Consider the following 27423-nt stretch of genomic DNA (forward strand, 5'->3'; position numbering starts at 1 on the left):
TCAAAATAAAAACGACTCAAGAGAATAAGTCTGTTGTATTCCCTACAAAGTTTTCTGAAAAAATGACAAAGAATTTCAAGAGTTTTGCATTCGGCTGAACCACAAAATGTGGTCTTATCAGCTCCATAACCTACAACCAGCTTCTTGGTTTTGTCCTGATAACAGAGGTCGCTCAGACTGAATTGTGATTGCGTGGTCGGTTGGATCAAGTTTGGGATCAATTTTCTTGGGGCTCATGTACTTTGTGCACTTAGCCACTGTGATATTACACCCCATATTGAAATGGCCATATGATGCCTGAAGCACCAAATGATGATAAAGCGATGAGAAAACCTGACAGTTTGATCTATCATGCAGTTGAATGAACTCAGGTTAGACTGAGATCTAGTAACGTTGAAAGTTTAAATGACTTTGGTGAACCACCGTGCACGTATCGGAATGTCAGATAGTACGTGTGAGTGAGCTAGTAATCACATCTACCCTCCAAATCTGTGGTTGGTACGAACATAAAGCATTGGTAGCCGAAATGTACCAGGTATGCCGGGCATATCCCAAATGTTGAGTATGTCTCCAACACTGAAAAAATCAACCTGAGAGGTTCCAGTCTGTTATTCATAAAATGGATCACTGAGTTATTGGAGAAAACCTGTTGATCGCTACTTGGCCAACAAATTTTGAGTAGCATACATATCCAGCAGGTTTGTTATGCATGTAGGCTTACTATTCTGTGAACAAAATCAAACATGATTTGTCCATAGCTTGGAAGAAGACTTGATCTGATACACCGGGAGATCGGCGGCTGGGTGGAAGAAAATTTTTGCGTAGAACTATATAGAGCTTACTTAATAAAAAAAACGGCGTCTGATGACTGCTCTTCAGATTGGATCAAATGAAGAGTGCAGCATCCGTGGCACATGTTACGCTAGGAAACGACCTGAAAATGGCTGAGAAAGTTGAGGAAACATTAATGTTCATTATCGTTTTTGGTAATGGTGGCCCGTACAAACGCAATTGGGTATGTTACAAGGCTTCTCTGACCTTCCTTCAAGTCTCCAAGTGGATGTTCTTGATCTGGCAAAAAAATATACGCGCTGAGTTCGAAGGCGGTTTGTGTTTTGCCCCTTGCGCTCCCGGGTTAGTGGTGGAGCATAAAGTATACCACTAGAAACTGTTGAAAGATCCAATGGAAGGATTCTATGATTTTCGTCCGAGTACAAGGTATTAAATGTAATCAACGCGGGTAAAACCGCACTGCATTACAAATCCCCCTGTAGCCAGACTATGGAGGCAGCAGCTGTTGAAAATCCAGAGAATAACCATCCTACTTTTAGGTGAAGGACGAAATCCTCCGCCTATAGTCATGGGGGGACAATGTTCTCTAGGGTGCTCTTGACTTGTTGATCTGAGGTTTTCGCTTTGCTTAAACAACAAATTAAAATGGCTGGATGACTTTTGTGGCTTTTTGTGAACAGTTGTCCGAATTCAATCAAAAACTGAAGGCTAAATGGAAGAATATCCCTTTTCTTTGATTAAAGGCTTTCCTCTTACCGCGCATATTCAAACCTCTGCATAGTTTGCCTACCGCATAGTTTGCTACTGCATGAAGCATTAGTAAACACTAGCGTGTGCGCTCGCAGTATAGATAGCCTCTGGTTGATCAGACTTGTGGCTGGGCTTCAGTGCACCTGGATGTGATCATCAATGCTTTTGGGAAAACTTTCATGATAAATCAGTGCATCAGAAAATAGTGATGTTTGGGTTTCTAATTTGAAACTCTAAGATTCTGTTCGACCACTTTGGACAGCGAATTTAAGTTAAGTAAACTGGCACACTACTACATTTAGTGATTTGGCTGTAGAAAACATTGCCGAAACGACTGCATCTACAAACGTAAGAAATACTCTCGAATATCCTTGCTGTCAGGCGTGAGTCTCAAAAAACTGGGATTTCTGGAACGGATATTAAAAAATGTGCACCAGTAACAGTTGGTCTCCTTTACTGCGGAGAATACGCTGCAAAATACGTTACAAACCTGCTGCACACAAAAAAATGCAATGGGTTTGCGGAAGTAGACCCCAAAGATAATATTTCTTGTAAAGACAATAAAATACTAGTGGAAAAACCTGTCAGACGATTGCGAAAACTAGAACCGAAACACTGATCGTAGTATTGCGAGGAATCCCGCAGGTTCATATGAATGACGGAAATATGGGCGGCACTTTTGGGAACCTTGTTACTAAGTATTTTATTGTAATATTTAGCAGACTACTGGTACATACCAGGACCTGATACTTTTGACGGCACGGTACATTTGAGGATGAAATTCCCATAAGTCATCTGACGGGACTGGCACCTGAAAAATCCCGTGTTTTCAACTAATTGATACATTTGGAAGGTGTAAATTGTGCAAGATCTCAGTATATATATGCATGTGTAAACTTGGAGCAAGTACATTCAATTTCTCCGTGCAGATACATGGACAAGGCCCTCGCGTTGTTGCTTATTCTATTGGGTTTTGTCTATATAGTTTATACTTAGCAGTGGTCATCCAGGCTTTGGTACCTCATTTCCACTGACCCGTATATTATTCCTTGACACATGCTAGTAGAACAGTTCGTAAAACTACCGTTGTCGTAGCATTTTCAGAAAGTTAGGTTAGGTCACTTCCGAAGTTCCAAATTCAAAGATTGTGATCCCTTTTACGAAGTGAAGGCAAGGCTGAAAAATCTGTGTAGTCCTTGCACCAGGTTACACAATGTTACACATGGAGAAACCCTCGTTTCAAAATGGAATCCGACATCTCATGACCGTGGAGTTTAAATAATTCAATTATCGGCTAAGCTCCAGTTTGTTCTGAGTAAATCGGTAATAGGCATCCTGTTATGTCCGCTCCTAAAATCACGTTTAAACTAATCGTTTGCACAAAGTGTTTATCACTCCCTTCCCAACTGATCAAATCCCTTCATATCTGGAACAGCAGTAACCATGGGATTAAGCAAAGAACCAATACGGTTCCAGTGGTATTGATCATAAGATTGAAAGAAATTCATTCAGCTTGATCTGCACCCCCCAACCAGCTGTCATAGCTATCATGCTGGGCCTGACGGCAGGACAAAGTGTTCTGGTTTCGTTAGCTCGAACACACCAGCACACATACGGGAACAGGGACACAAGAAAGTGCGCCAAAAAGACTACTCAAATCTATCTTCTAGTGTCTTTTACCAGCGCGTTCAACGACCGCTGTCACAATGCAGCTCAGAAAAACCGGTCAGTCCGTAAATGCGGTTGCGAAAAGATGGATGGAATGCGTGTGCGACGTTTTTCACGTCGTGGCATATGCAAATTAAGCGTGTGCCCAAGTGACTGGTCTTATCCTTTCCAGCAATCCATTCGTCCCTTTCATAAGGCAAAATGCAGATTGGATTTTGAGGGTGAATTGGTTTGTGGCACGCAAACGCGCAAACACAGGCTCGCAGTCACTGATGAATAGCCTATTTTGATTACCGTTTTTAGAAGAATGGTCAAGTGCGACATCCCGCCACGAAATTTGGAGATTCATCCACACGTTTATTGCATTCTTCCACTGCACTATCTGTGCTGATGTAAAGTTTTCAACTTAAATTGCGGATGTTTCATCAACAAACTTCGACGTTATTCACATGGGTCTTATTGGGTAATAAATGTGCAAAGCGGTAAAGTTACTGAGGGAAAACATGCTATAGACCTTTAATCTGTTGAGATGGACCCAACAAGTATTGAGGTAATCATAGTCATAGGTTTTCACTCAATTGTTAATCCCTGGGAATCCTAGATAGGAAAGACCTCTTGGATCTGGAGATCTGGTGACGGCTGGAGAAGGCTATCTGATTGTGTTACTACACACGAAAGTCAGGGTCAACTCTATAATTTCGTCAAAAAGGAGGTATTCGGGAGGCCGAATGCTTACCATAACCTAACAAAGCAGGTACTATCTCAACAAACAACACATGAATTAGTGCCTCCGTGCACTGCATGGGTGTACCGCTAATAGAGAACTACTTCCTTCCTTCAATTTCTGTAGCTACCCTTGTTCCAAGCTATGTGTAATTGACGGTAAAAATGTGCAAGTTACGAATAATTTGACTAATTTGGCAGGCGATGAACACTTCAGTCCGGGTTTCGTACTGTAGGTGAAATAAGTCTGTGCTGAGAAGTCAAGAAGCACCACACGGCTGTGCCCTACTTTTAGGCAATCATCATCAATGTGCATCCCACGAATCCCTAGGGAGATCCGAATCCGCAGACCCCTGGCTAGTGGGTGAACACGAGGTCATTCGGCCATGTGCGGCCAACTGGCAACTGGAGATCACATTATGTAGTTCGTTCAGTGAAATGCATCTGCTTTGAAGTTACTGGCAAGATTGGAATTGATACTGAATAACAGATTCGTCGGATACTTGAGAAATTTCAAGAATTTTGGCCAGTTCCTTATTCATATTGTGGTCCGCATCCTCAGCTGAATCCAATCCACGGATCTCCAAAGCCTGAAGGATTTTCGTCCTCCAAAAACTAAACACTATTCCATCAGTCTTAAAAGTGAACTCCTGCCGACCATCAAAAGTGAGTCATGTACCTGGATTTTACTTTTTGATTCTAATATTCACAATTTGAAATCTTGAAAAGACAGGTCAGGAACCCGCAACACAATTGGCGAATCTCGCAGATGTTTTCCAGTGGTCTTCATTAGCCTCAGCTGTAAGTGGAAATAATCAGGGGTCGAATGCATCCTCCCATGACCTATTTATCTTGCGCGAAAGACTCTACCATCTTGGTATTTAAGCCGTAAACCTAACTAAAGCTTTCATTTCTAAGTAGCATGTATCATGTCAATTAAAGAAACTGGTATATACGCGTGACAGACGAGTAAGTACAGGTGCTAATATTGTCGGTAAAACTACAAGTGGATTGTTCCTAACATAATCTAGTGTGTAATCTGAATAGGTCTTAAGCTTATCAGCATTACTACCACAAACGGTGCATAGACCTTAAGGGTAATAATTCCTGTATCAAAATTGAACGGCTATTCTTTTTCAAACAGAATTAATCTCAGAAACGGCAACTTAATGGGCGGGTGGAACAGTAAAATTACATTTTCTTCCAGACATTGCCAGGAAATTTAATTAGTCGATAAAAAACCTGAAAATTTTTCAAGACAGTTCTACGTCCATTTGTTTTTTGGCGTCAGTGTAGGCTGGTAGAACAGGGAGGGTGTTTTGTCTGGAGATCACCAACTCAACCAGGAGTAGCAGTGTAAATCAGTGGATTAAACCGTGTTCAACTGTCGCGCAACCCCATCCTCTCCTAGACATATGCTTATATACAGTCCTTGAAACTTGAACTTCGAATCAATTCATATGTTTTCAACAGCTTACATGATGGCGGAACCAGTATTAAAAATATTACCAGTATTTTATAGAGTACATCAAATGTCACTAAAACTATAATCAGTACAACCACATTCCATAATTTAGCAATGGATTGCCTTAGACTTTCGCTATATACCTCCACTATAGAAGAAAACTTCTGTTACAGTCTTCAACTAGCTGGGACTGTTACCCTTTTACCGGTGTAACGGTGATACTACTGATGAGGAAACATGCGAGTGGTATGCTTTCTTCTTGTAACTTTGCTTGAAAAGGGAGATCTATTGAGGATTTGTGGACTCGCTTTGGACTTGGGCAACACTCGATGAATATCTAGAAAGTTCAGAAAGACGCGTTTTAAGAGAAGATGGATGTTCAGTTTTTGTAATTAAGATGCATATGAGAGTTTTGCTTACCTGTCCAATAGTGTGTAACTGGTCAGTTGGCATTTTCTAATAAATAACTCCGCAGCGAAGGCCTTCCTTTCTTTGGTAAATTGGCTGCTATTTCTCAGAGCATTCGCCTTTTGTTATGTTTGCGTGGTACTGCGGATCTGCGTAAGGTACTGTCTTCAGAACAAAGTCAGCAGGTGTTTATGTCTTCAGTAATGAAGATCAGTAACAATGACAGCCAGCAGAGATGTCACAGCAATTGAACAGTGATTCAATCCGTCGTTTTTATGGGTTTGTTTCATCTGAGCGACAATCGAAGTCAATCCCAAGACGTCCGCTGACCAATTCTAGAAGTGGAAGGCTGCGTCCGCCAACGCATCGAGCATAATTAGACGTTCTCAGCTCCTGAAAACAATGCAAAAAGTGTTGACTAATATTAAAAGGGACATTTTAGTCACTGTGTGCAAAATAAATTAAACAGGCACACGGACAACACCACTGAATAATACTGAAAGTGTATGTTGATCAAACTGTGTTGTTCACAAGGATGGTGCCCAAAGCAAACGGGGTCACTATTCAAACTGTTCAGCTCATAACACAATAGCCATTGACAAAAACGATACAATTTTCTGTAAGGCTGGGTTCTACAGAGTCACTTTTGAAGTGCACACTAGTTTCTGATAGATACCTTCCTCATGCACAACACCATCCATCAAGCGTTAGTTATGGTGTTTTCACTAGACTAAAACTTTCCGGTTTAGATTCTTCTGGTTCAATATGTCTCATACCTCGCGTCCGCCAATGATGCTAGGCTGGCTTATTAAGTGATTCATCGAATGTGATTGAGATAAATGCTGTATAGCGTCGATCATCATAGACTTGCTGTAGAGCCTTACGGCTTCTTTTTAGTCCCATGCCTGCCAGCTGTCTTGCTTAGCTCTACTGGTGTGCGTCAGGTTGAATTATTCAATTGTTTCAGTGACTTTTGGGAAAAATCCATGAATATTAATTTGGCGGAAATCTTATGTCACGTCAAATCGGGTCAGGAGATTCGGAATAAGCAAGCGATAACTTTATTAACGATGAAATTCATCAACAATATATAATTCTTATGAGTTGACTGGTGATTTTGAGCATTATGGTTGATTCAGAATTGAGATTTAGTTTTACTTAACTCTATGATTCATCGCGCAGCTGAAAACTGTGCTAACAAAGAATCTTTTCTCAACAGTGTACTCACCGGTACTAGGAGGAGGTTTGCTCAGCTCAAAGTGTAATCTTCACTTGAGTCTTGCGTTGTATGAAAAAAATCCCAACCATTTTTGCGTAACCCCCAATATACTTTTGTGTCAATATTCGTGCCGCCGTTATGCTAGTACTGTTGTTGTTGTTGTTGTAATCTGCATACAATGAAAAGAAAACAAAACCGCTGAGTGTGATGAAAGATCAACCCAGATCAATTAACGAATGACTCTGTGTCAGATATCATTACAGGCGCGAACCCTAAACCAATGAAAACAACGGAGAAGTGGTTGAACATATCCACAATAGGTAGTAGTGGAATTTTTTCTTAGTTAGCTGAAGAACGTGTAAGCTGTTACAATGAACGGATCATAATGCATTAAATACAATGAAAACTGTTTCGTTTTTTTCGATTTCTCCTGCACTCTTGAATCACTGCGTTTTTGGTTTCTAAATTTTGCTTGTTTCTGTCAATATATCACAGATAATTTGCACGAAATGGGTCCGTCAGGATAATTCAAGGCATGATTACCAGACAAAAATGCATAAATCTGGTCAAAAACAAAGTGGCCGTTTTGATCATTCAATTGACTTAGCGAAAATAAAAATTTCTGGATGCTAACATATTATTTGCGGACACAAAATCACAGGGACACCAAAAGAAAATAACCACAAATTTCTGAAGGAGACCGGTTAGTTCCGAAATAGACGTCGAGTTTTAACTGACAGTTTCTATGAGCACGATACTAGTGTTGCTGTCCCGGTTAGAATAACTTGGTAAACTTACAGGTGTTCATTGGAATATCTAAATCCCAAAATGCATAGTTTGTATGACGCAGGAGTTATATCGTGTTATCTGGAGTTGCATGAACAGGCTCATCCTGCCGTTGAGACGTACCCTCGGCTATTCGGCTGGTTTGCAACATGACAGTAAAGACTGGCAATGTGGCACTTTTCTGTCTGCTCACAATTTCGAACAGCCGAAGTCGCCCAGATTCGTTAATGAATTGTCGTACCACCTGCATTCGGACACTTCACTCAATAATTTATATATTCATTGATTCTCCAACCACTAACACTCTAATTCAGGGTTTAGGAAGTACTCAAAATAATCGTTGGTTGAAAATTTTCAGGAAAATCAAGTTCTGTTCCTTTGATATGACAGCTCATGAATCTATCTAAAGTGAGTGGTGTTGCGCTCAAAAGTTGTGATTGAAGTGCTTGTTTCAAAATGGACGTTGCGTTCACCAAACTACGAGTTAAGACGATCTGAATTCGCGACAATAACTGGTCATGTAAGAGTTCGTAGAAAATATGAGAAACCCGCTACTGCTTCGTTCCATTGAGGTTTTATCATGTTAGCATGGTCCCCAAACCTCCATCAAACTCACTTCTTGGTGTAAGAAAACTTTGTAAGCCCACTGCGGCAAACAGTCGTTGGAAACTCAACTTGAGAAGATCTTCTATCACAATAGAAGTTCACTTGTTCTGTTAGGATAATATTATTCTCTAGCGGTACTTCTTTCCGTGATGCAACTAGTTCATACATAGTGATCGTTCTTTTCACCACTTAACTAGTCTGACGATCGTCTAATGACCAAATCCTGCTTTATTGTACGCCATTGTCTTATTGTCGTTCAATGAAACAGCAATCTCCTTTTTGGTAACAAAATTTGCTGTTAGCCTCATAATGCGGCAATCTTTAGACCCCTGGGCGCGTAAGGTCAGGGGAACTCACAGGTTTTTTGCTAGTTTCCACCCTATCTTTGGTTTCGAAATCAGGTTGCGGTACTTCATCGTGTAGGCACGCACAAGTACTTGGTGGGGAATGAATGTAACCCCGAGACCGATCTTCTCAATGTTCGTTTGCACCCCGGTCTTTCAATTTCTTGCATCTCTATAGCTAAAGTGTTCTAAACGGTATAAAATATAAGAGAATCACGAATCTATCTGTCAAGTGACAGCTCATTTATGTAAATGTGTGGACAAATTGTCACTTAAGACTACCAGGGATAAATATGTTTCTGGGTATATGCTTTGCAGTCATGTTTTCTAGAGCTATATAATATGCAGTTTCCGTTAAGGTATGATTTATCCGGTATGTGTGCCCAAACTGCGTCTATTCATGAATTATCCATGTGATTTATCTTTTTTAAATCAAAACACTTAATTTTGTCTGCACTATAACGCGGCAAGAGTGATATGCACAACAGTCTGTGTCCCTTTCCAACGAAAAGATCGCCCAGTTCTTGTTCAAGGCGGGACACCAGAATCACAGACCAGGTCATTCAAAATGGCACAAGAACGCCAAGTAATAAAACAAAAATTGATTTATTTCCATTGTCGGTCAAATAAAGAGACATAAAAGAAGAACGCCCATGGGAACAATAAATTTGGCGTCAGAAAAGACCGGTTTCCCTGAACCAGATCAATAAAGTGGATATAAGAGCCTTGAAGTATTCTGCTCAGTGCCAGCGTACCTTTATTTTTGTTCACTTTTGTTCCTTTACTCATTAAAGGAGAGTGTTTGGCCTCTTATGCTGTGATCTCTGTAAACAAGAGGTCACTTCTTTATTGATTGCTGTTGTGAAAAATTATACAGTTCCAAGTTGAATGCCAGTCCAGTAGCTCTCCTTAAGTAACCATTTGCTAGTATGAACGCAATACGCAAGTTTTCGCTAAACATTTCTTAGCATTCTCGGGCAAACCGTCTATTCTATTGATACTACCAGACAAGTACAGTCAGCCTAGGTGGTGTTCAGTGGTAGGACTTATATGGAAAACAAGGTCAGATTAAAAGATATCCTCTGAACAAAGAAAATTAGGGTGATGCAAGTTCACAATAGTTGAACTCGGCCCCTGTTCAGGGCAGTTTTGGATTACAGCATGACTGACGGGAGTCTCAGTGTCAACTGGGGTTGTGTCTCTCTACAAGGAGATTATTAAGGTAATCAAAGCATTCATGGTTGTCTAACGGTGCACGGTCGTCCCGTGTTTCAATCATTGGTCAATGGTAAATCTCTCAATGCTAGCCAAACGAATGGAAACTTTCATGGCACTCAAAAACCAAGGAACATTATAGAGACAGACGTGCTTGATGTATTCATTAAGCCCTGTTGATTATCATCAATCTGCGAAGTCTCTATTTTATTGTAACAAGAATGCTATTTTTCCACATTTGCTCACAACTTGATAGGAGAAAGGAAGAACAATGGCCTGAGGCCGGACAATAAATCTGAAGGCGAAAAGCGAGTTACCAGACCTGTGCTTGACCGTGTGTTTCTGTCAAGTTTTGAACAAAACGTCCTTTCATCCGGTCTGCTGCGTGTACGCACCTAACGAAACATCTCCAAATGTTTTTAGTGAATGAATGCTAAGACATAAGAGTGAATGGTTACACTTTTGATGTCTGCTTTGTGCATACAGGGCGCTGAAGAACTATTCAAATAGAAAGCAGAAAATTCTGACGACCCCAAGGGATTAATGTTGCAAAAATTCGGAAACAGTTGGCGGTTCTGTTTTTTTAGTCAGCCTTCCCAGATGACTGAATTCCTTTCCAATTTTTCTCCGTCTGTTTGAACCAGATGTGGCAAAAGACACCGTAAAAACGTTAACGCAAACATAGCTTTCAATCCAGGCGAACCAAGCAAATCGCAGTTTTGGAATGTACCTGAGCATAGGACTGTTACCTCAAAGGCAGGTGCTTTCCTATCCAGTGCGATACAACTTACTCCATCTCTATTCATTCGTCCGGAATCTAATTAAAACCCACACAGAACTTGATATGTTTCGGACATTTGAAAAAATACCTGATGATCCAGACTTGGTTTTCACACACCGACCAAATGATTACCATCGTAAAATAGTTTTCGGGTTGAGTGTGCCAGTAACTGAGCAAACTGGACAGGCGGGCTGAAATAGAAGCCACGAGGTTTGCACAGATAAACCTTATCAATGGATCCGTGCAAGCAATACTCACACGCACTAAAATATTGTTACTAGGGCCAAAGTAAGTTATTTAACAGTAGTAAAAAACAATTAGGTTATGTGGATACTGCTGGATGAAGGAATAGCCAGACGTTTTGTAGCTGCTTTGCTTATCGAGCGGAGGCAATATGTTGAGTTCAACACTATGCGATTAAGCGCACTGTTAGTGTAAAAACAGTGTTCTACGGCAGTCAGCATTGTCTCTTTCATTCTCTTTGAAGCTCTTTGGCACAGGTTCACCCAGTGAGTGACAACAGCCCAAATATACATCAACGTATACATTATTGGCGCGACGCGTAAATTTCAATCCCATACATGTATGTTTTGGGTTGATTCAGTTGTCTCAGTTCCCTAAATGATCCATCTGTCCTTCTTATAACGTCAACTCTCACTGTTGTGAGCACAGTTTCAAAGGGTGGAGGGCGTTCAAATGGTAGTGATCGCGGTGGTCCAACAACAGCATTGAAAAGGAGATGCCTTTTAACTGATGTTGGGTCTGTTTTATGTGGTAATCTTTACTGCATGACTGCGCTATATTAGAGGCGTTCATAACCCCCATGTACAAGATTTTGTCCTACCAGTGAACCTAATCCATGCTGAATAGCCAAGGAGTTCTGTAGAGCTGCTTCATTCTTACTGGGAATCATTAGTGAGTGCGCATCTCAGGAAACTAAGAGTTTCGAAACCGCGACCTTAGGGCTGCCTGGAACAAATTTCATGGAGTCTTTGTCAGCTGATTCTTCTTCACTTGGGTCCGAATGTTACATTGATCTAAAGATTAGTGTAGACGGCTTTGTAGCCAAAGAAATAAGGTATGATTGATAGTAATGTGAGGAGATTTCATGATGTTCAGGAGAGATGTCCTGTCCGTGAAAAGCTGAAAAGCCATTTCATCCTTCTTTAGAACCATCAACTGTATGCATCCCACGAAACTCAAAGAGTTCTGAATTCATGACCTGCCTTCTAGGGGTTGAACAGTTAATCGTTTGACCACGAGTGGCTGATCATCAGTGTGATTAGCTTTCACTTAAACGGGACATAGCTCCACTCATCCTTTAATAATGGAAACTACACCAAGTAGTCCCGTAACAACTGGCCACTCCAATAAAGACTTGTCAGAAGGAAATTCCACTCATCTTGTTAAAATATTTTCTCGGAGCAACCTATAGATTGATGGCGATCTGAAAGGAAGCAATCATTTCTAGAATAGGTTTTATCCAGTCAGTGTAGCCAGTCTGTTCTTCCATTCAGCGAGACGTAAAAATGAACATATGTGACACCCGAACACTTTAACACACCTTATATCTAGATTACACAACAACAAGGGCCATAAATAGATTCTGAGCCTTAAAAACTTTTGATTTAAATTTTCCCCGCTCTGCAAATCAGCTTACTTATACAGTGGACACTGAACAAGAAAACCAGTAGTCATCATCCATTTTGTCCCCAATCTTTGGGCAGTTTGCTAGTTGATGTGATATATTCTTCCTGTCCCGTAGTACTCCCATGTGGTTATCAGGTCAGTGTGTAAATTCCTGTTTACATGAAACTTCCTGCATGTTACGCATGTCCTTATTCGGTGGCCTCATGTTGCGCGACAAAAAAACAAGTGCTAGCCTTTTAATAATAACCAACAAAACAAGTGACCGCTAAAATTATGACTAGTCTTCATTTGACATTCTGGTATCGTTTGCCAATTGAATGCGCACGCCACTGTGTCTAGGCGTACTATTTGCACAATCAAGAACATATGCCAGTTTGTTGCTCACCACCAAGTTTGTTATCAAATCCTGCGGAAAGGTTTTCATACGTTCTCTTGTTTATCCATGTTGCTAACGTTTATCAATTCACCAAAACAGCTAACCTGCTTTGGACGTAGCATGCTTTATCTTTATTTCAACCACATCTTTGAGAGGGCTTATACCATAATCATTATGCAAGAGAATCTGAATAACAAATGCTCCCACATACCAACAATTATTGACTATTTCATTGATCAGGCAGTGTGAATCGCCGTCATTCACGCAGCACTACCACACATCCAACTTGTTTGTGCTTCTGCTGCAAAGAAATCTACAATTTTCTTCCAACAGGCGCTTTCTTTAGCAGTGCTGGAGTCCCGTAATGTGGCTATGATTTCTATGCCTTCTTTATCAACAACAAATCACGCCCCCTGAACAACCCACACTACAGGTCTCGTTCGCACTGAGCATTATTCTCTTCCGTTTCTAATCGTGCAGGGTGTTGCCACCGGTTCTCCTGTCACTGCAATGTATGTAATCTGGTTAATCTAGAACCTTATCTCCTTTTGGTGTGCCTCAGATGCATAGAACTTCGGGAAACCTAAGGAAAATTGCGCGCTCTTGAATCTCGTATGAAAAACATTCGTATTCTTACTATCTGGGGTCACTGGTGAGTTTTGTTTCGCCTTATTATGAAAGCTTATATGTAGCTCTCAAAACTGACCAAAACTTTTCATAGTCTGCTTCGTACGGTGATAGGAAAATGTTCAAATGACCAGAGAAGAAATGAGACTAAGTCGTCTATGGTTTTTTCTCCGCGATCTTCAGCATTTTAAAATCAAGCAGCCCACAAATACAAACCGCACTTATTTCACACACAGTTGGATGTGGTGTCTAGATTTAGAATCTTGATTTCCCATGGGAAACTTTATGGCTTCATCGCCGACTAATATTGATTGACTTAGCACAGTAACTGGTATAGCCAATCTGTGGATTACCCATTCCGGCAGACGTCACGCGGTCTTTTCATGCATTAAAGCAGTTTTGAAAAGGGGCGAAATTCTTGCATAGATTGCATGGTGTGAACCCACTTAGTGAAAGTATACTGTTACTGCTAGGTTTTCTTCGTCCAAATGACCACTGAAATTCGCTGACTCAATTTCATTGAGACCAACGGGGCCTGGTTTCCACAAACTTTTTGTAGATCAGTAGGTTAATCTGTCTATAATGTTCCTACTGGAAACGCTTATGAATAAGCCACCTGTGAAATATACTCATAAGCAATAGAAGAGTTGCAGTCACAGGAAGACTTTTGTTTAAGTTAAGAATTATTAAGTTGGTAAGCTCGCAATTAATCATAGTATTGGCTAACTAAGGGTTTCAGGCCATTGATTATAGGATCACATATCCATCGGCAAATCTCGAACAGGTATTGCACATGACGATGATACGGTAAGAACAACCTGATCATTGAGTAACACTGGAAATGCACATTACTATAACCTACCGTAATTTGCCTCTAAATCCTAGTCTGTGGATCAACCTTAAGAAAACATACCTATTCATATGAAATTGGGTCCCAGCTTAGTTTCTTGTGATAAGCACTGGGGCTTTGAGTTAGTTGTGCATTTTGCTAAAACGGGCTCATACTGGAGTAAGTTCGTTTGAGAACCAAAAGTTAGCAGACAAAATGCATTTCTCGCACAGACAACTAGTTATCGACCTGAAAAGATATCTGAAAAGAGATGTAGATAGTTCACATCATGATAAAGGTCCCAGGTAACATACCGGTTACCCATCTGCTAAACCGAGACTTCCAGCAGATAAATGCACATGATAACAGTCATAAACGAGAGATTCAGCTGATTTCAAAACTAAATCAAAACCAAATTAGACTGCAAATGAGAGTGTCTGACCATGTGACGATATAGCTTTGTTTTGCTAGGAACTGCTCCTAAATCCCTTAAAATGAGTCCACCTAATCTGGAGAACATGAAAAATTTACAGCAGTGATAGTAAATTCATCAGAATGTCCACATGTTCTGGCTAGTTTGATTGGTCAACAAGCACTCTAGCTTATGGCCTGTAAATATGGTCATATAACCTAATCATTTGTCTGATGAAGATAGGGCCAGTCTGAATCGTACTTCCGCTTCAGAATTATGTAACAATAACCCTTCAGTAACTTCGCATTTCCCATAACTTCAAACTTTGCGTCTAGCTTTATGAATGTTGCTGGTTTTGTGTGTCCGTCTCCTAGATCGTTTAACCGCTCCACAGATCTTTTCGATGCTGTGATGTTTCCACTCTGGTGCAGTAGCCTGAAGAATACACAATTTTTTGGTCCGAATGCCCTTGAATAATCAGCCCCTTTATGATTTTCACTCGGGGTTGTCTATAGAGCACGAAAGATTGTTCGTTCATGCTTATCGGCCTTTCAGCCTGCGATGAACGTGGCAATGCGGAAGCGTTCGCCCTAGTGAGAATCAGCTGGAACCAAGAGGTAACTCTTTTCACAGTAGAAATCTCCTTCAGACGCTACCAACAAAAAGCTATATACAGATAACTTAACTATAGTTAATCTACTGTCGATATTGATAGAGTTATTGGCTGTTGCCCCTCCTAAAGGAGAAGGTCTCACTGTTGTAGCCTCTCACATTTAAACGAGCTTGTTGCCTACGGAAGAATCGACAAGGAACCTGCTATCAGTGTTTCCAGATTTCTCTGTGTAAGTGAAAGTAGTTGGGTTTATGAGCTCCTTACATCAAGTTTGTTTCACGCAAATGTTTACTACACTGTACTGGGATACCAGTCTGCAAGTAGCTTTTTGTTTTTATGAAGTAACACACCCAAGAAACAATGTGAGCCAAATAGGCTCCCAAAACTTTTTGATGGAAATTGTGTCCTGTAATTAAACTCAATCCATGTTGAAAAACCAAGAAGCACTCTACATCACTTTAAAATACGTTGAAGTATTCTTAGCAATGCCCATTTCACGGAACTCCAGAAAGTTTCGAAGCCGCGACTTCCCGGCTTGTGTATGGATACTTGGCCCTCGGCAACGAGTCGCTGGTCAGCTGTGTAGTTAACTGGCACATAGACTTGATTCCCACTCCTAAATATTTAAGTTAAAAAGGAATACCTAGGAGGTTAACTTATGAAGCTCGTTAGTAGGGCCGATGGCTTCTTTGAGAAAGGCAAAACTTGAAGTTTCACTTTGGCTTGTGACACAGCCTCTGTTGTTTGAAGATAATTCATCCATCATGTGTTCTATTTGCTGACCGGCTTTGAAAAATGGTAAAATCAAGATTTCTTTTTGATCACCGCACGTCTTAACAAGTCGATGTTTGTAAGTCACTTCTTTTGGAACAAAATGACCTAATTTTAGTGGCTATCTTGTTGTGTGATGGTTTAGTTGTATGAACATACATCCTTGAGTCAAAAGTTTACTTCAACTATCTAATCTTCAAAGTAATTTCCGGCCTTTGTTTCAGGCAGCAATCATAAGTAATCAAATGCATCCTACAATCCTACGCCTGCTGAATACACATCTTTCAAATCTAAGCGCTTGAAACTCGTGTAGATCGAGAAAGATCATGAAATTCTTCGAATCGGTGTTTTAGCCATTTTATCATTTTTAGAATTAGATTCATGAGCACTTCATAAGCATCCAGGTGAATTTCCGAAGCTCACAGGTTACCGATGAATTATGTACATGTTTATCAGATTAATCTTCTCGTTTTGGTAAACATTTTCGGGGTACCCGGGCTCCTGTTCAATTCATAACATTACTCACAGAATTGTTCACGGAGAACTAAAACACGCAAAGATTTCAAAACGGTGTTTTTCATTGAGCATTATATTTTAATTTTGACACCAATTCTATCCAGCATATATAGATTATTTGATAACAATGATGAGTAGGCATAACTGGGCTGTTATACATCTTTATTAAAGAGTTAACAGATTGCCGTAAGCACCTAACACGATCATGTATAATTTAATACCTGTTCTCCAGTACAAGGCCTCGTTGATCCGCCATTCAGGTTTTTGACATCTAGAAGACTCCATTGGATCTTCAGTTTGTTCTTCATGCGTCATTCCCTTTGTTGGCCTGGACAGTCGGAATCACCACACAAATTCCCATGTAGGCCTCAGTTGCCTCAAGGATTCAACAGACAGGTGCGTTCATGAACTTATGTTACTTGGTGCCTCGTGCTTTTGGGATGAGTGGTCACAAAAATCTCACTTTCTCCATACTGTGCTTCCACAATTTGAGCTTGTTTTCCTTGAAAGTTTGTCAGAAAGATGTGTGACTGTAGAATAGTTCATACCCAGGATGACACAGCTTTCCTGCCTAAAACGTGCCCATAAAAATGTAATATTTTCCACAAGGAATTCCAGAGTGATTAGTGTACGCAGGGATTGTTGACATCCTCTGACGTCCGTATCTGCTTACGTAATTGGCGTACAGCCTCCAAGGCAAACTACAGTTTGTATACTTACAACGTTTGTCTCGCAATTTCAAAGACGATCTCACCGTTCGAACGCATTCAAGCATACATATTTAATGAAATTCTATTAGATTTCTTACTTTGCATGCTGCAGAACCATTTCTTTTTTCGATCGATTTCAACGTAAAAGGTTGCTTTTTGCAACGATAAATCAATTTAGCCGTACAAAAGGGTAAGTATTGCTGTGAATTATGTGATTTTTAATTAGTCATACATAGCGTAGCCTGCACTGATTACGCTAAACTAATTTACCTCAAACACTCAATATGATTAGCTAATTAGTCAAAAGTTGAGCAGGTTCCAGGGTTCTTCCTTTGAAAATAGGAAATTGTTAAGCCACCTTAACAGTTGGGATTTCATGGTGCTCTTGTATCGTTTGGCGTTGCTCGCTCCAACCCTGCCATAAATGTATGCTTGGACAGAGATTCAAATGAATACCATTGTTTAGTCGTTTTTTTTGGCAAACACATGTCTTGTAAGGCAAGTGGTGTGCACTTTCTATAACGGCCATGAGGGGAAAAGCAAGCATAGCCGAGTTATAGTTGTGATCGTGGTTCATACTAATAGGCTCTTTCTTGTGGTTTGTTTCTTTCGGAGGAATTCACAATTGAAGGGTTTATTGACAGAGGGGTTATTGCATGTCAATACATACAGTTGGTCGTTATCCACAACAAAAGTTACACTTTGCCGTCGTTCTGAAGTTTTTGGGCTGGTCTGTGGGGTCGTTTTTTGTGAATGTCAACTAAATTTTGAGAACTGGATAAAGTAGATTGGGCTTAGTACTGCAGGAAATTCTGTTCTGATGCAGTCAGGTTTAAATTTACCCTCTGCCAATAAAGGAGTAAATGGATTGGCAACGGGGTAGCTTTTAGTAGTAACCTGCGTTTCTGAATTCGTGTAGCCGGCCATGCAACCCTCCCCTGGAGAGAGCGGGTTAAGAATAATCTGGAACAAAACTGCATACAAGCAGTATTGTTGTCTATTAACTTCGGAGGCGAATTTGATGAGAACGACGTGTAGCTTTGTCTAACGGAAAAGTTATTGGCATGATAATCCACCACCCCGGATGTTCGACCAAACTTATTTTTTGAACGTAACTGCTTTGGAGCAACTTTTTCAACAGCTAATGCGTATTTGATTTGAATTTGCCGTAACCGTGTGGGCTAACTTTCCTTGAACAGCCTTCCGACAGTGGAACCCTATTACGTTGCAACCTGCACAATTCGCTGTAATAAGAGGCACTAGTAAATGACAAAATGTTCATGCAACAATAATTGTTGAAAAAATAACACACTCATCCAGCTATCTGTACATAGACTGTAGTAAACTCGGGTAAACTGGGTTCCTAGCATGGAACGTTCACCTGAGACAACATATAAATTAAAGAACACGGCCACTAGATGAGACGATTCTGGTTCTCCTCGGAAAAAAAAACAAATATCGCATAACCAAGCAGGGGGTGCTTCATTTACTGAAATTGCTGGAATACCCTCACGGAGATGAATATAAAAAGGCCAGTCTACCCTGTTCTTGATACAAATCTAGCAATTAGGCCAATCAAAAATGATTGATGACACAGTCATTGCTGTCACATCACCTTAAAGTATCAATGAGCTTATTGTGGATTAACTTGGTGCGATCCATGGTTAGGCAAGGCAGACGTTTGTGATGTTTCACACATTTGTAAAACAACATGCACGAATACACTGGGTCGGAAACTCAGGATTAACCATTCTGTTTGTGTTAAGATAACGAATCACATCACTGACGTACTATTGTCATACTTCACAGCTAGAATTTGGTCGTAGGTGGATCGGACATGCACTCCCCGTTCAGAATAACTAGAGTGTCTGGAACTAATAGTAATAACAATAAATAATCGTTCAGCTCTTAAACCCTTTTGTGCCCAGCTACCATGCTACCTGGAGGAAGCACGAGGGCTGAGCTACTACCGGATTATCCAGGCCCAGACAGAAACAGCCGAGATGCCGGGTTTAGATTCTTACCTCCAACCCTCCGGTTAGTAAATTCACCCTCTAGATAACCTGAAAACCCTTATGTAGGTACTATTAATGAACGTCTTAGCCACGTTAAGCATCTAATCAGAGTCCCCCATCAGTTTGTGGGAGATATCAGAGTTAGTGTAATTAGTCAATCTCACTTGAAGGAAAACCACCATCGGAAGAACCATTTCCCTGTCTTTTCAGAGCCCTTTATCCTCATGCCTTGTATGCCTTCTTTGCATGCACAAGTTCATATTCTGGCTGCAGGTTGCCCGTTTGGTTAGCACTGTCACAGAACCTCCTTATAAAGTCAAGATGCTCCTTGATTTTACTTGTGATGTGAGCAAAACAAACCATTTTGATTTCCGCTGTAACCCAGCATCTTTCTAAAGCTACCTGTACAGACTATACCCTATATAACCACTAACCTTGTAACATATGAATCAATCGTCCCGTACTGTATATACCGGGAAAAAAACTAGTGAGTACCTTTGCGACAAAAGCTCGGGGAAGACAAAGTGCTCTAGATGGTGCGGAAGAACATCAATATGCCATTGACTTCAAAGAACGCTGTCCAGTGTCCAGTTCTAGCAATTCCAGCCTACAAACGTGCTCAGAAACCATCAAAACAACACTGTAATTATACTCACACGCACGGGGTTAGATAAATAGTGACTAATATGATAGAAAGCTCTTCATTTGCGTGACAGAAGTAGTCTACCGTTCGTGGTACACTTATTAGCTCATCTATGTTAAGCGTGTGAGATTACTTAGTGCTTACCGGGAAGCAACTGGGTTTTGCGAAGTGGTCACGCAACACAATATGGATGAAATAAACAGAAAACAAATAGAATGCTGGTAGTGTAGGAAGATTTTGCAATTTTAACGGGGATTAGTTCTTGCGAGTGAACCGAATCTGTGCTGGAAGGCCAAGAAGCATTGTGCGGATGTTCCATCCCTTTGGGGGATCATCGGCAGTGCGCATCTGACGAAACTGCAGGGAGTCTCGAACCCGAAATCTGTTTACTAGGTCAACTCGTTGGATAGCAACTAACTAAGTCACTTTTAGAAGTGGTATTTCAGCGAAACCGGTTTCGTACTTCGCCACTCTGTGTACCAATGTGTAAGACAGTTACAGTAGAAGAATCTGCAATCCAACTACCCGGAATCTGTGCTTAGTGCAGCTGCTTTAAACCAGTTCATTATTCCATGCCATTCCCATTCCATTCAGCCCATCCTGGCAGAGCGGTGGTTGAACTCACGTACTTCAAAGTTCCCTAGCCTTAGCAAACAGTGCGGCAACCATGCCGAAAATGACTGGTGGAATACGCCCGTCGCAATAGAGGTGTGAACCAGTGTACTGTCATGACATGCTTCAGAAGATAAAGAGAGAACACCGTGCATCAGGTACAACTTCCGATGCAAAAAAACAGCGAGTGTAACGCAGCGACCAAACGCCTCATTCACATAGTTGTTGTGTGTAGATGAGATGTGGTACATAGGGACGGCAAGATTAAACAGCTATCAACTCTTATGTAACACATGTGTTGCGCGCCCTGAGGCTGAACAAATGGTATTGCGAACGAAGCACTCATTTGCGCTACAGGGTGTAACTACAGGCATATTTTGCTGGTAATCTTCGTGCTGCATTTTATTAGAATAGGATTGGTTACGACATCTCTGTGCAGTGCTGTTTTGTGAAAGCCGCCCATCGGGTAGAGTGGAAAGGCTTGGTCACTGGGAAGCAGTCCCTATGGGAAAGTGATCAATATATTGGAAACTCTATGTGTAATAAATGCATTTCTTCTACTATCAGTGTTTCTTGAGAATTTTTTGTTCCTGTAGGTTGTTTTAGTGTTACTTCTAGCCACATCATCACGTAAAAATCGACCACTGTGCTTTGATTCAGCGTTTTTTTTAAGTAGATCACAGATATACCGAGTACAGCAACTGTGTTTCCAATTGATTTCAATGATGTAGGATTGTTTTTAGATATCTGATCGAATAGTCCGACATAACGGTAATAATGGTCGCTTGGTTCTTATTTGGTCGATTGGACTTAATTCAACAAACAAACGTTTTCGTTCCTTCATAGTAAATGCCACATGATCTGATTTCTTCGCTAATATATAAGAAAAGGTATGACCTGGACTCCCCATTGTTCTACATCTCAGGTAAACGTCTATAACACATCTTCCAAACTGTCACGGCGGACACATAAAGACAGTTTACTCCAAAAAATCCTTTATGGCACCTGGATAATCCAAAGAGAGATTTTCTTCGTAGCAAGTGCATATTGTGAAAAGTGAGTTTGTATTAACGAAAAGATCTCTCCATACGGCCTCAGTAACGTCGGTCAGAGCTCAGAAATGGATACTTTTTAGCAGAAATCTGGTCGTATTGAGGTTAATTGTAACGGAATCCTGAAATGGCAATGTGTCAATCGGCCACACCCTGATGGTTTCTTCGAATGGTGAAAAGGCATCTACATACCAAATGTCGGGCTCTGTGGGCAGACCGACTTGCCATAACTCAGGTACATCAAGCTTCCATCATGGTAAATGTGGTACAAAAATATTCACACACTGATGAGGGCCAAAGATGAGCACTGCTGTTAAACCATAATTGCGAAACTAAAACAGCATGCTGTTCGCCGGCTACGTGGATTACACCAGAATGCGAAGAAGATTGTTCGAACCATTATGACGTGGAACGAACGTGACAGAATGTGCCGGTGGCCAATCAAGCTTGTGTTCGAGAGTGGGCGAGTCAGTTTCCATTATTAGTAGGATTTACCAAAACGCTGTGACTGTGTGCAAATATATCTTTGACTTTTACGCTTCCTGGAAATTCTCATCTCTTAAGAATGCTTCAACGCTTAGGCATACGTTTTTTTATTTTTCACGTGTGGTTTTTTTTCAAGCCTAGAAAGTAGACTTGATGGGGAAAGGTCCGGAGATGCATTTACAGTTATTGGAATTTTTGAATACAGCAGACCAAGTAGGCAAATACAAATCGACTGCCACTTAATAAATTTGTAATGCTACAGCTAGAGAAATGTGTTTTAAGTGGTTCTCGTCAACGAGAAGACATGAAGAGTATAGAACAACCTAAATCTTTGACGCATTTCGAATTACCTTAGTGTGACTTTTCATGTTGCGGAAGGTCATCATGCATGGCAAATCAAATTCTCTTCCCGCATGCTTCATGACGCCAGATAAAATACAAATCATTGACTTACACATGAAAAGTCCAAATTCCCCGGTTACTAAATTCGCCGTTTAATCAACGGCTGTTCCTGATATGAAGACAGTAGAATCTTTTCGTCAACAACGCTCGCTACTTGCTCGGTAGCGGTTGGTCCACTAATGTTGTTTCCTAATGTCCATAAGAATCGGTCCTTCTGTTGGTGTCGGCCGAATCTCGAAGGTTTTTTTCGTTGGACAGACTGATTTTTTTTAAAAAAAAAATGGATCCATTAAACATACATGTAGTCCTAAATTAGAATGAAGTCTGTGCATCTGAATTAGGCCCGCACTGCCAACCAGAGCACTCCTCATTTTTGTGTTGTGTGTGTAATAAACACCTAACAAGCATGGTTGCTTTTTATAATGAATATTTTTGTACCCTAAATAGCTGTTGTTGGTCATAAACATTTCTCGCTTACGTGTTCTGTTGAACAACACTTTAAAAGCCTGAAAAAGTAAAAACTGACCTCACACACCCTTGGGTCTTCAACCGAGCTAGGTTTCTAACGGCCAACAGCTTATGGCTAACATTGGTAGCAGCTGTCCCTTTCATGTCTAAGATTCACCTATCATGTGCATCGATTTACGGTGAAATGTTTGCTGACAGAGTATCATTTTTCGAGAAAAGCCTAAGACAACATTCCCCGGGCTCGTCTTTGCCGTTTCATTTTAGTAAATTCTTAAAGAAAAATGGCGAACGATCCGGAGATATCAATAAAATACTTGACTGCAAAATGTTTCTGATTCGTTGGTCAAACTTTGATTAAGTATCAACGATGCATACTGCGACATGGCTTTTGACTTTTCGTCAACCAACTCGTTCCATACTATAGCTTACAATTTTATGACCTGGGCGCAATCACTCCCTGAACATCACCATCGTTTGCTTATAAGTACTGAGAGTTAAAGTAATGTAATGGTCGCGCGACAGTTGACTTTCGAGGAGAGTATGAAATTCCGAAAACGAGTTGACTATATTTTCGCGATCTCCTACTCGGGTCAATATGAATCAAAGATTTGTTAGAATAGAAGCGATTCTTTTGACAAGAGTAGTAAGTACAAAGCATTGACTTTTCAATGAAACGAAGACGTCCAGAGTCACTAGTATTCCTCTTTAAAACGAAGAGCATGATTGGAGGGTAAACTTTCTTTTGGAAGTCATGAGTGGGTTGCTGACGATAGATGGCTAGCGGGTTTCTGCCAGCATATCTGCCACTTCTAACAAGGGACAATGACTTCCATCTTGCTGATGCACAAAAGAAAAATGGCATCTTTCTGTAAAATCACAGCGGGGTTCTCGAGGAAACGTATGTTTAAAGGATGCAAACTCTATTGTGACATAAGTTGTGGAGAAATGGGGGTTTGGATTCCCATTCGTGGTTTTTGTTCTATACACTCATGAAAGAATCATCCTTCGGCTCAGCAAGCCAGGGTATCACAACACCGTTGATTATGATTTTATCAAATGCGCTTAGTGTCATCTGGAAAGGTTCCTCTAAGTGAACTGGCGACCACCATCTATTTATACTGTGAAACCCAGGTTTTACGAGAAATTCCGCAGTGAAATAGGATGGCTTACTCGAACGTTTGTCACCACTACCACATGTGGCATCAAGCCTGCGGTCAGTGCGCGAGCGGAGTGCCCTTCGTTAACGACACGCATTTTAACTACTCATTTATCATACCAGTAACTAGTAATTATTCAGTTTAGATGTAGATGGTGGTCACGGAGCACCGTTGACGAACGATTATCCAACCTTGCCTAGTGAAACGTGAAAAAGTTCACTTTCTATCTTGACTTATATCTAGTCAAGTGAAGCGGGATGTACCTCATCGAAAAGTGTTGTAACGATAGTCAGCACACAGACTGCAATGAGTTGGGCCCGCCATGAATCAATAATACAACACAGATAATAAAACAATCATTGCCACACCGACACATTATTCTCTCGGTAGCCTACTTCTGGAAAAAAACAAAATAAATATTTCCTCGGTAATTCTCATCAGACTTCGAAAGCACGGCTTAACATCGATTGTGTCCTGCAGTTCAAATGAACTGTGGTCTGAAAGTTTATGAATACATGTCACTTACGTAAATTATACAGTGATGGATAACAGCCAGATTTTTAATGGTCTAATGAATGATATAAAGACAGGGGTCATCTTACAGTAGAAATTTCTGTTCGCATCACATCAATGCCCACAGTGGACTGCAGTTTTTTCTGGTTCACAGTAGTGAGATCAATTTTTGTATGAAAAGGTACGGGTGTTCATTCCTCCATTCGAGCAATTAGTCATTTTGAACGGGGTAAAATTTAACAAAATGTTGTAATCACCAAACACTTTCTAAGTCTGAGTTGGTACCAACAGCCCGTTTAAAGTTTCACATTCGTTCGCAACAGAAAAATCATTTAGTCAAATAGGTAAAAGGCCATGTTTTGCAAGGCAAATTAAAGTGTGCCTGGTAACTGGGAGATATTTTCTGTTGGCCAAGGCCTCTATAAATCGGGGGGAGAAACTTCTTCAGGTGTCAAAGACCCGTCCGCTGCAGCGAATTTTGATGAAACCCGAGTTCGTCGCGTTCTTCAGAGCTGGCCACGGAGCAACGATGAACAGAGTAGTGTGAAACTGATTATTTGTCAGCAAATGCACTGGGTTGTAAATTACGCTTTGTGCGCAATTTCGTGCCGAGAGTGTTCAACTACATTCAATGTCAGCACTATGTTGGGCCGCAAGTAATTCTGACCCGGATGGTTTGAGGAAATACTACTCCGTGGTGACAGTGAAACTCCACTATTCAGAGAGTATTATGATGACTACCCCACTATGATATAGGATGTGAATCACGGTGACCCCAATACAACGGATGTCTTCTAACTGGAAGCTAGGACTCAAAAACCCCACAGATACAGACGTTTGTGCAGTCCCGGATGTTGTCATTAACATAGTTACAGAAGCAAAATACGGCACACCCAAATAGATAGCTTGCAGTCCGAGGTCTTTGTCTCCACACTTCTCGATGAAAATTACTAGGGAACTCAGATGTATGAACAATTAATAGGTACGATCTTAATGAAGACAGATAAGGTGACTGCCAAGCCACGAATGCGCAAGACCGGTGAATTCAAGAGTAAATGATTTCAAGTTTAATTATATTGTCTTGTTTGGTGTCCGGAATTGATAAAAGAATTACGGCTTGTTATTCGCCTTTGTCAGTTATCCAGGTTTTGGACTCTGTTCTTGAATTTATCACTCACCACAATTATGAAAGGATTATGCTCCCCTAGGCTGAGTGCCTGTGTATCCTTACACTATCGGACGATCCGAAAACAAGCATCGGTCTGGTGGATGTGATATAGACTCACGATCTTGGGTCAAGGCTTCTTCAAGACTAAATAGAATTGCCTGGCCAAGAGGGAACTGGGTCATTTTTATTCCCAACTCTCTGGTCCTTACCTTATATTGAGGTGTTTGCAAACTAAGCAACAACTCAAACCACAATCACATTCTAGTCTAATTAGTTGTGATTATTTCATGTTACACAGTAAGAGGGCTTCAAAATTGGCAAATTTCAACAAACAGTTATCGTTGTGTTTACTTTTTACGAGGATGACAATCATCAGCTGGAACCCATAACTATTTGTTTTAAGAGTCAATACCGAAAAAATCAATAAGCTACGCACAGACTGGAACAAGTTGTTGCTATAGTTGAACCCAGTAAAATGTCACTACCTTAAAAGACGTACGCAGGGGTGTCACACAACTGTATCTATCTTGGAGACGTTGCTTGTCTGAAAAATTCACGTAAAACCAGGTAGCTCGTAACAATTTAAATCTAATGAGGAAAGCAAATGTATAATGGTACTGCCATATCGCAACATGTGGGACGGCACATAATCCTGATATTGAGTTCTCTCCACAGATGCCAATTTATTCAATCATGAACCGTAAACTGCTTAAACATGATTTTTTCAAGTACTTATTATTTGCACTGCACTCATTGCCCATGTTCAATTTCAGCTACGAGGCAGCAACTTTATTTCAGCATAACAAGAAAAAGAAACAATGTCCTTGGGAAGGACAATGTTTCTCGGTGATTTCTGAAGCTCAAATTTACCAGCTATCATCGAGTATTTTCCGTCCTACCTCAGTTAAAGTTCGATAGTCAGTCGTGGTTTGTGCAAATTGGAAATTTCAAAGCAATTTTTTATCTCATTCTTAGAAGGACTCGTTTACGAAATGAATACTAGTCAGCCGAGATCAACTCAGAAGAGCTTGTGATTTGCACTGTCGACACAGCGCCGCTGATGCTGATATTCACTCAAGGGATATAGTTCCTTAATTTGGATGTCTTTGTTTCTCATTGGTCCCTGAAACAGGGGAAGTAAAACTGAGTGTAACTAGAGGTGTAATAAGCGCTCATTTGATTAAATTCTTTTCAGAGTATTCCACAGAACAAGAGGACTAGGTTCCAGAACGTTGTGTTAAACGGTATAGCCGTATGAATCTGTGTATAGATGCAGTTACGCATAAAGAGCCAAGAATCGCAACAAAAGAATAACAACAAAAATCCATCGGCTTAAAAAATAACGATTCCATAGATGTAAATGGAACAGAAGGTGCTTTTCATTTGATCAATACTTGTTAGAGCTATTTCCACCGTAACAATATACCCAAGCACAGAACACTTATTCTCCTGAAGGTCATTGTTTGCTTGGAGTTTTGGTGTATGTATGTGCTGTGTTCAACGAACTGCTAAAAACAATCATTTCTCCTCAAAATCTCAGCGTCCTCTCAACACGGTAAACTAATCACCCAAACACAATGGGCTTTCTAGTCGAGAGAGTTAAACGGCCACTCGAGCACTCGCCTTTTGATATGTATGTATGTATG

General features: G+C 40.7%; 1 protein-coding gene across 1 annotated transcript in view; it reads left to right on the forward strand.

Annotated features, from left to right (window-relative positions):
- Positions 1-26998, forward strand: part of T265_01384 (hypothetical protein) — a gene marked incomplete at both ends in the record, with an annotated part of 66535 nt that extends 39537 nt beyond the window's left edge. Inside the window, one exon of the mRNA XM_009165410.1 lies at positions 26973-26998. Coding sequence (XP_009163674.1) covers positions 26973-26998 — 26 coding nt within the window. The remainder of the gene's footprint in view (positions 1-26972) is intronic.
- Positions 26999-27423: the final 425 nt, after the last annotated feature.

The sequence above is a fragment of the Opisthorchis viverrini genome (assembly GCF_000715545.1).
Source record: "Opisthorchis viverrini unplaced genomic scaffold opera_v5_15, whole genome shotgun sequence".
In the NCBI taxonomy this organism is placed as follows: Eukaryota; Metazoa; Platyhelminthes; class Trematoda; order Opisthorchiida; family Opisthorchiidae; genus Opisthorchis; species Opisthorchis viverrini.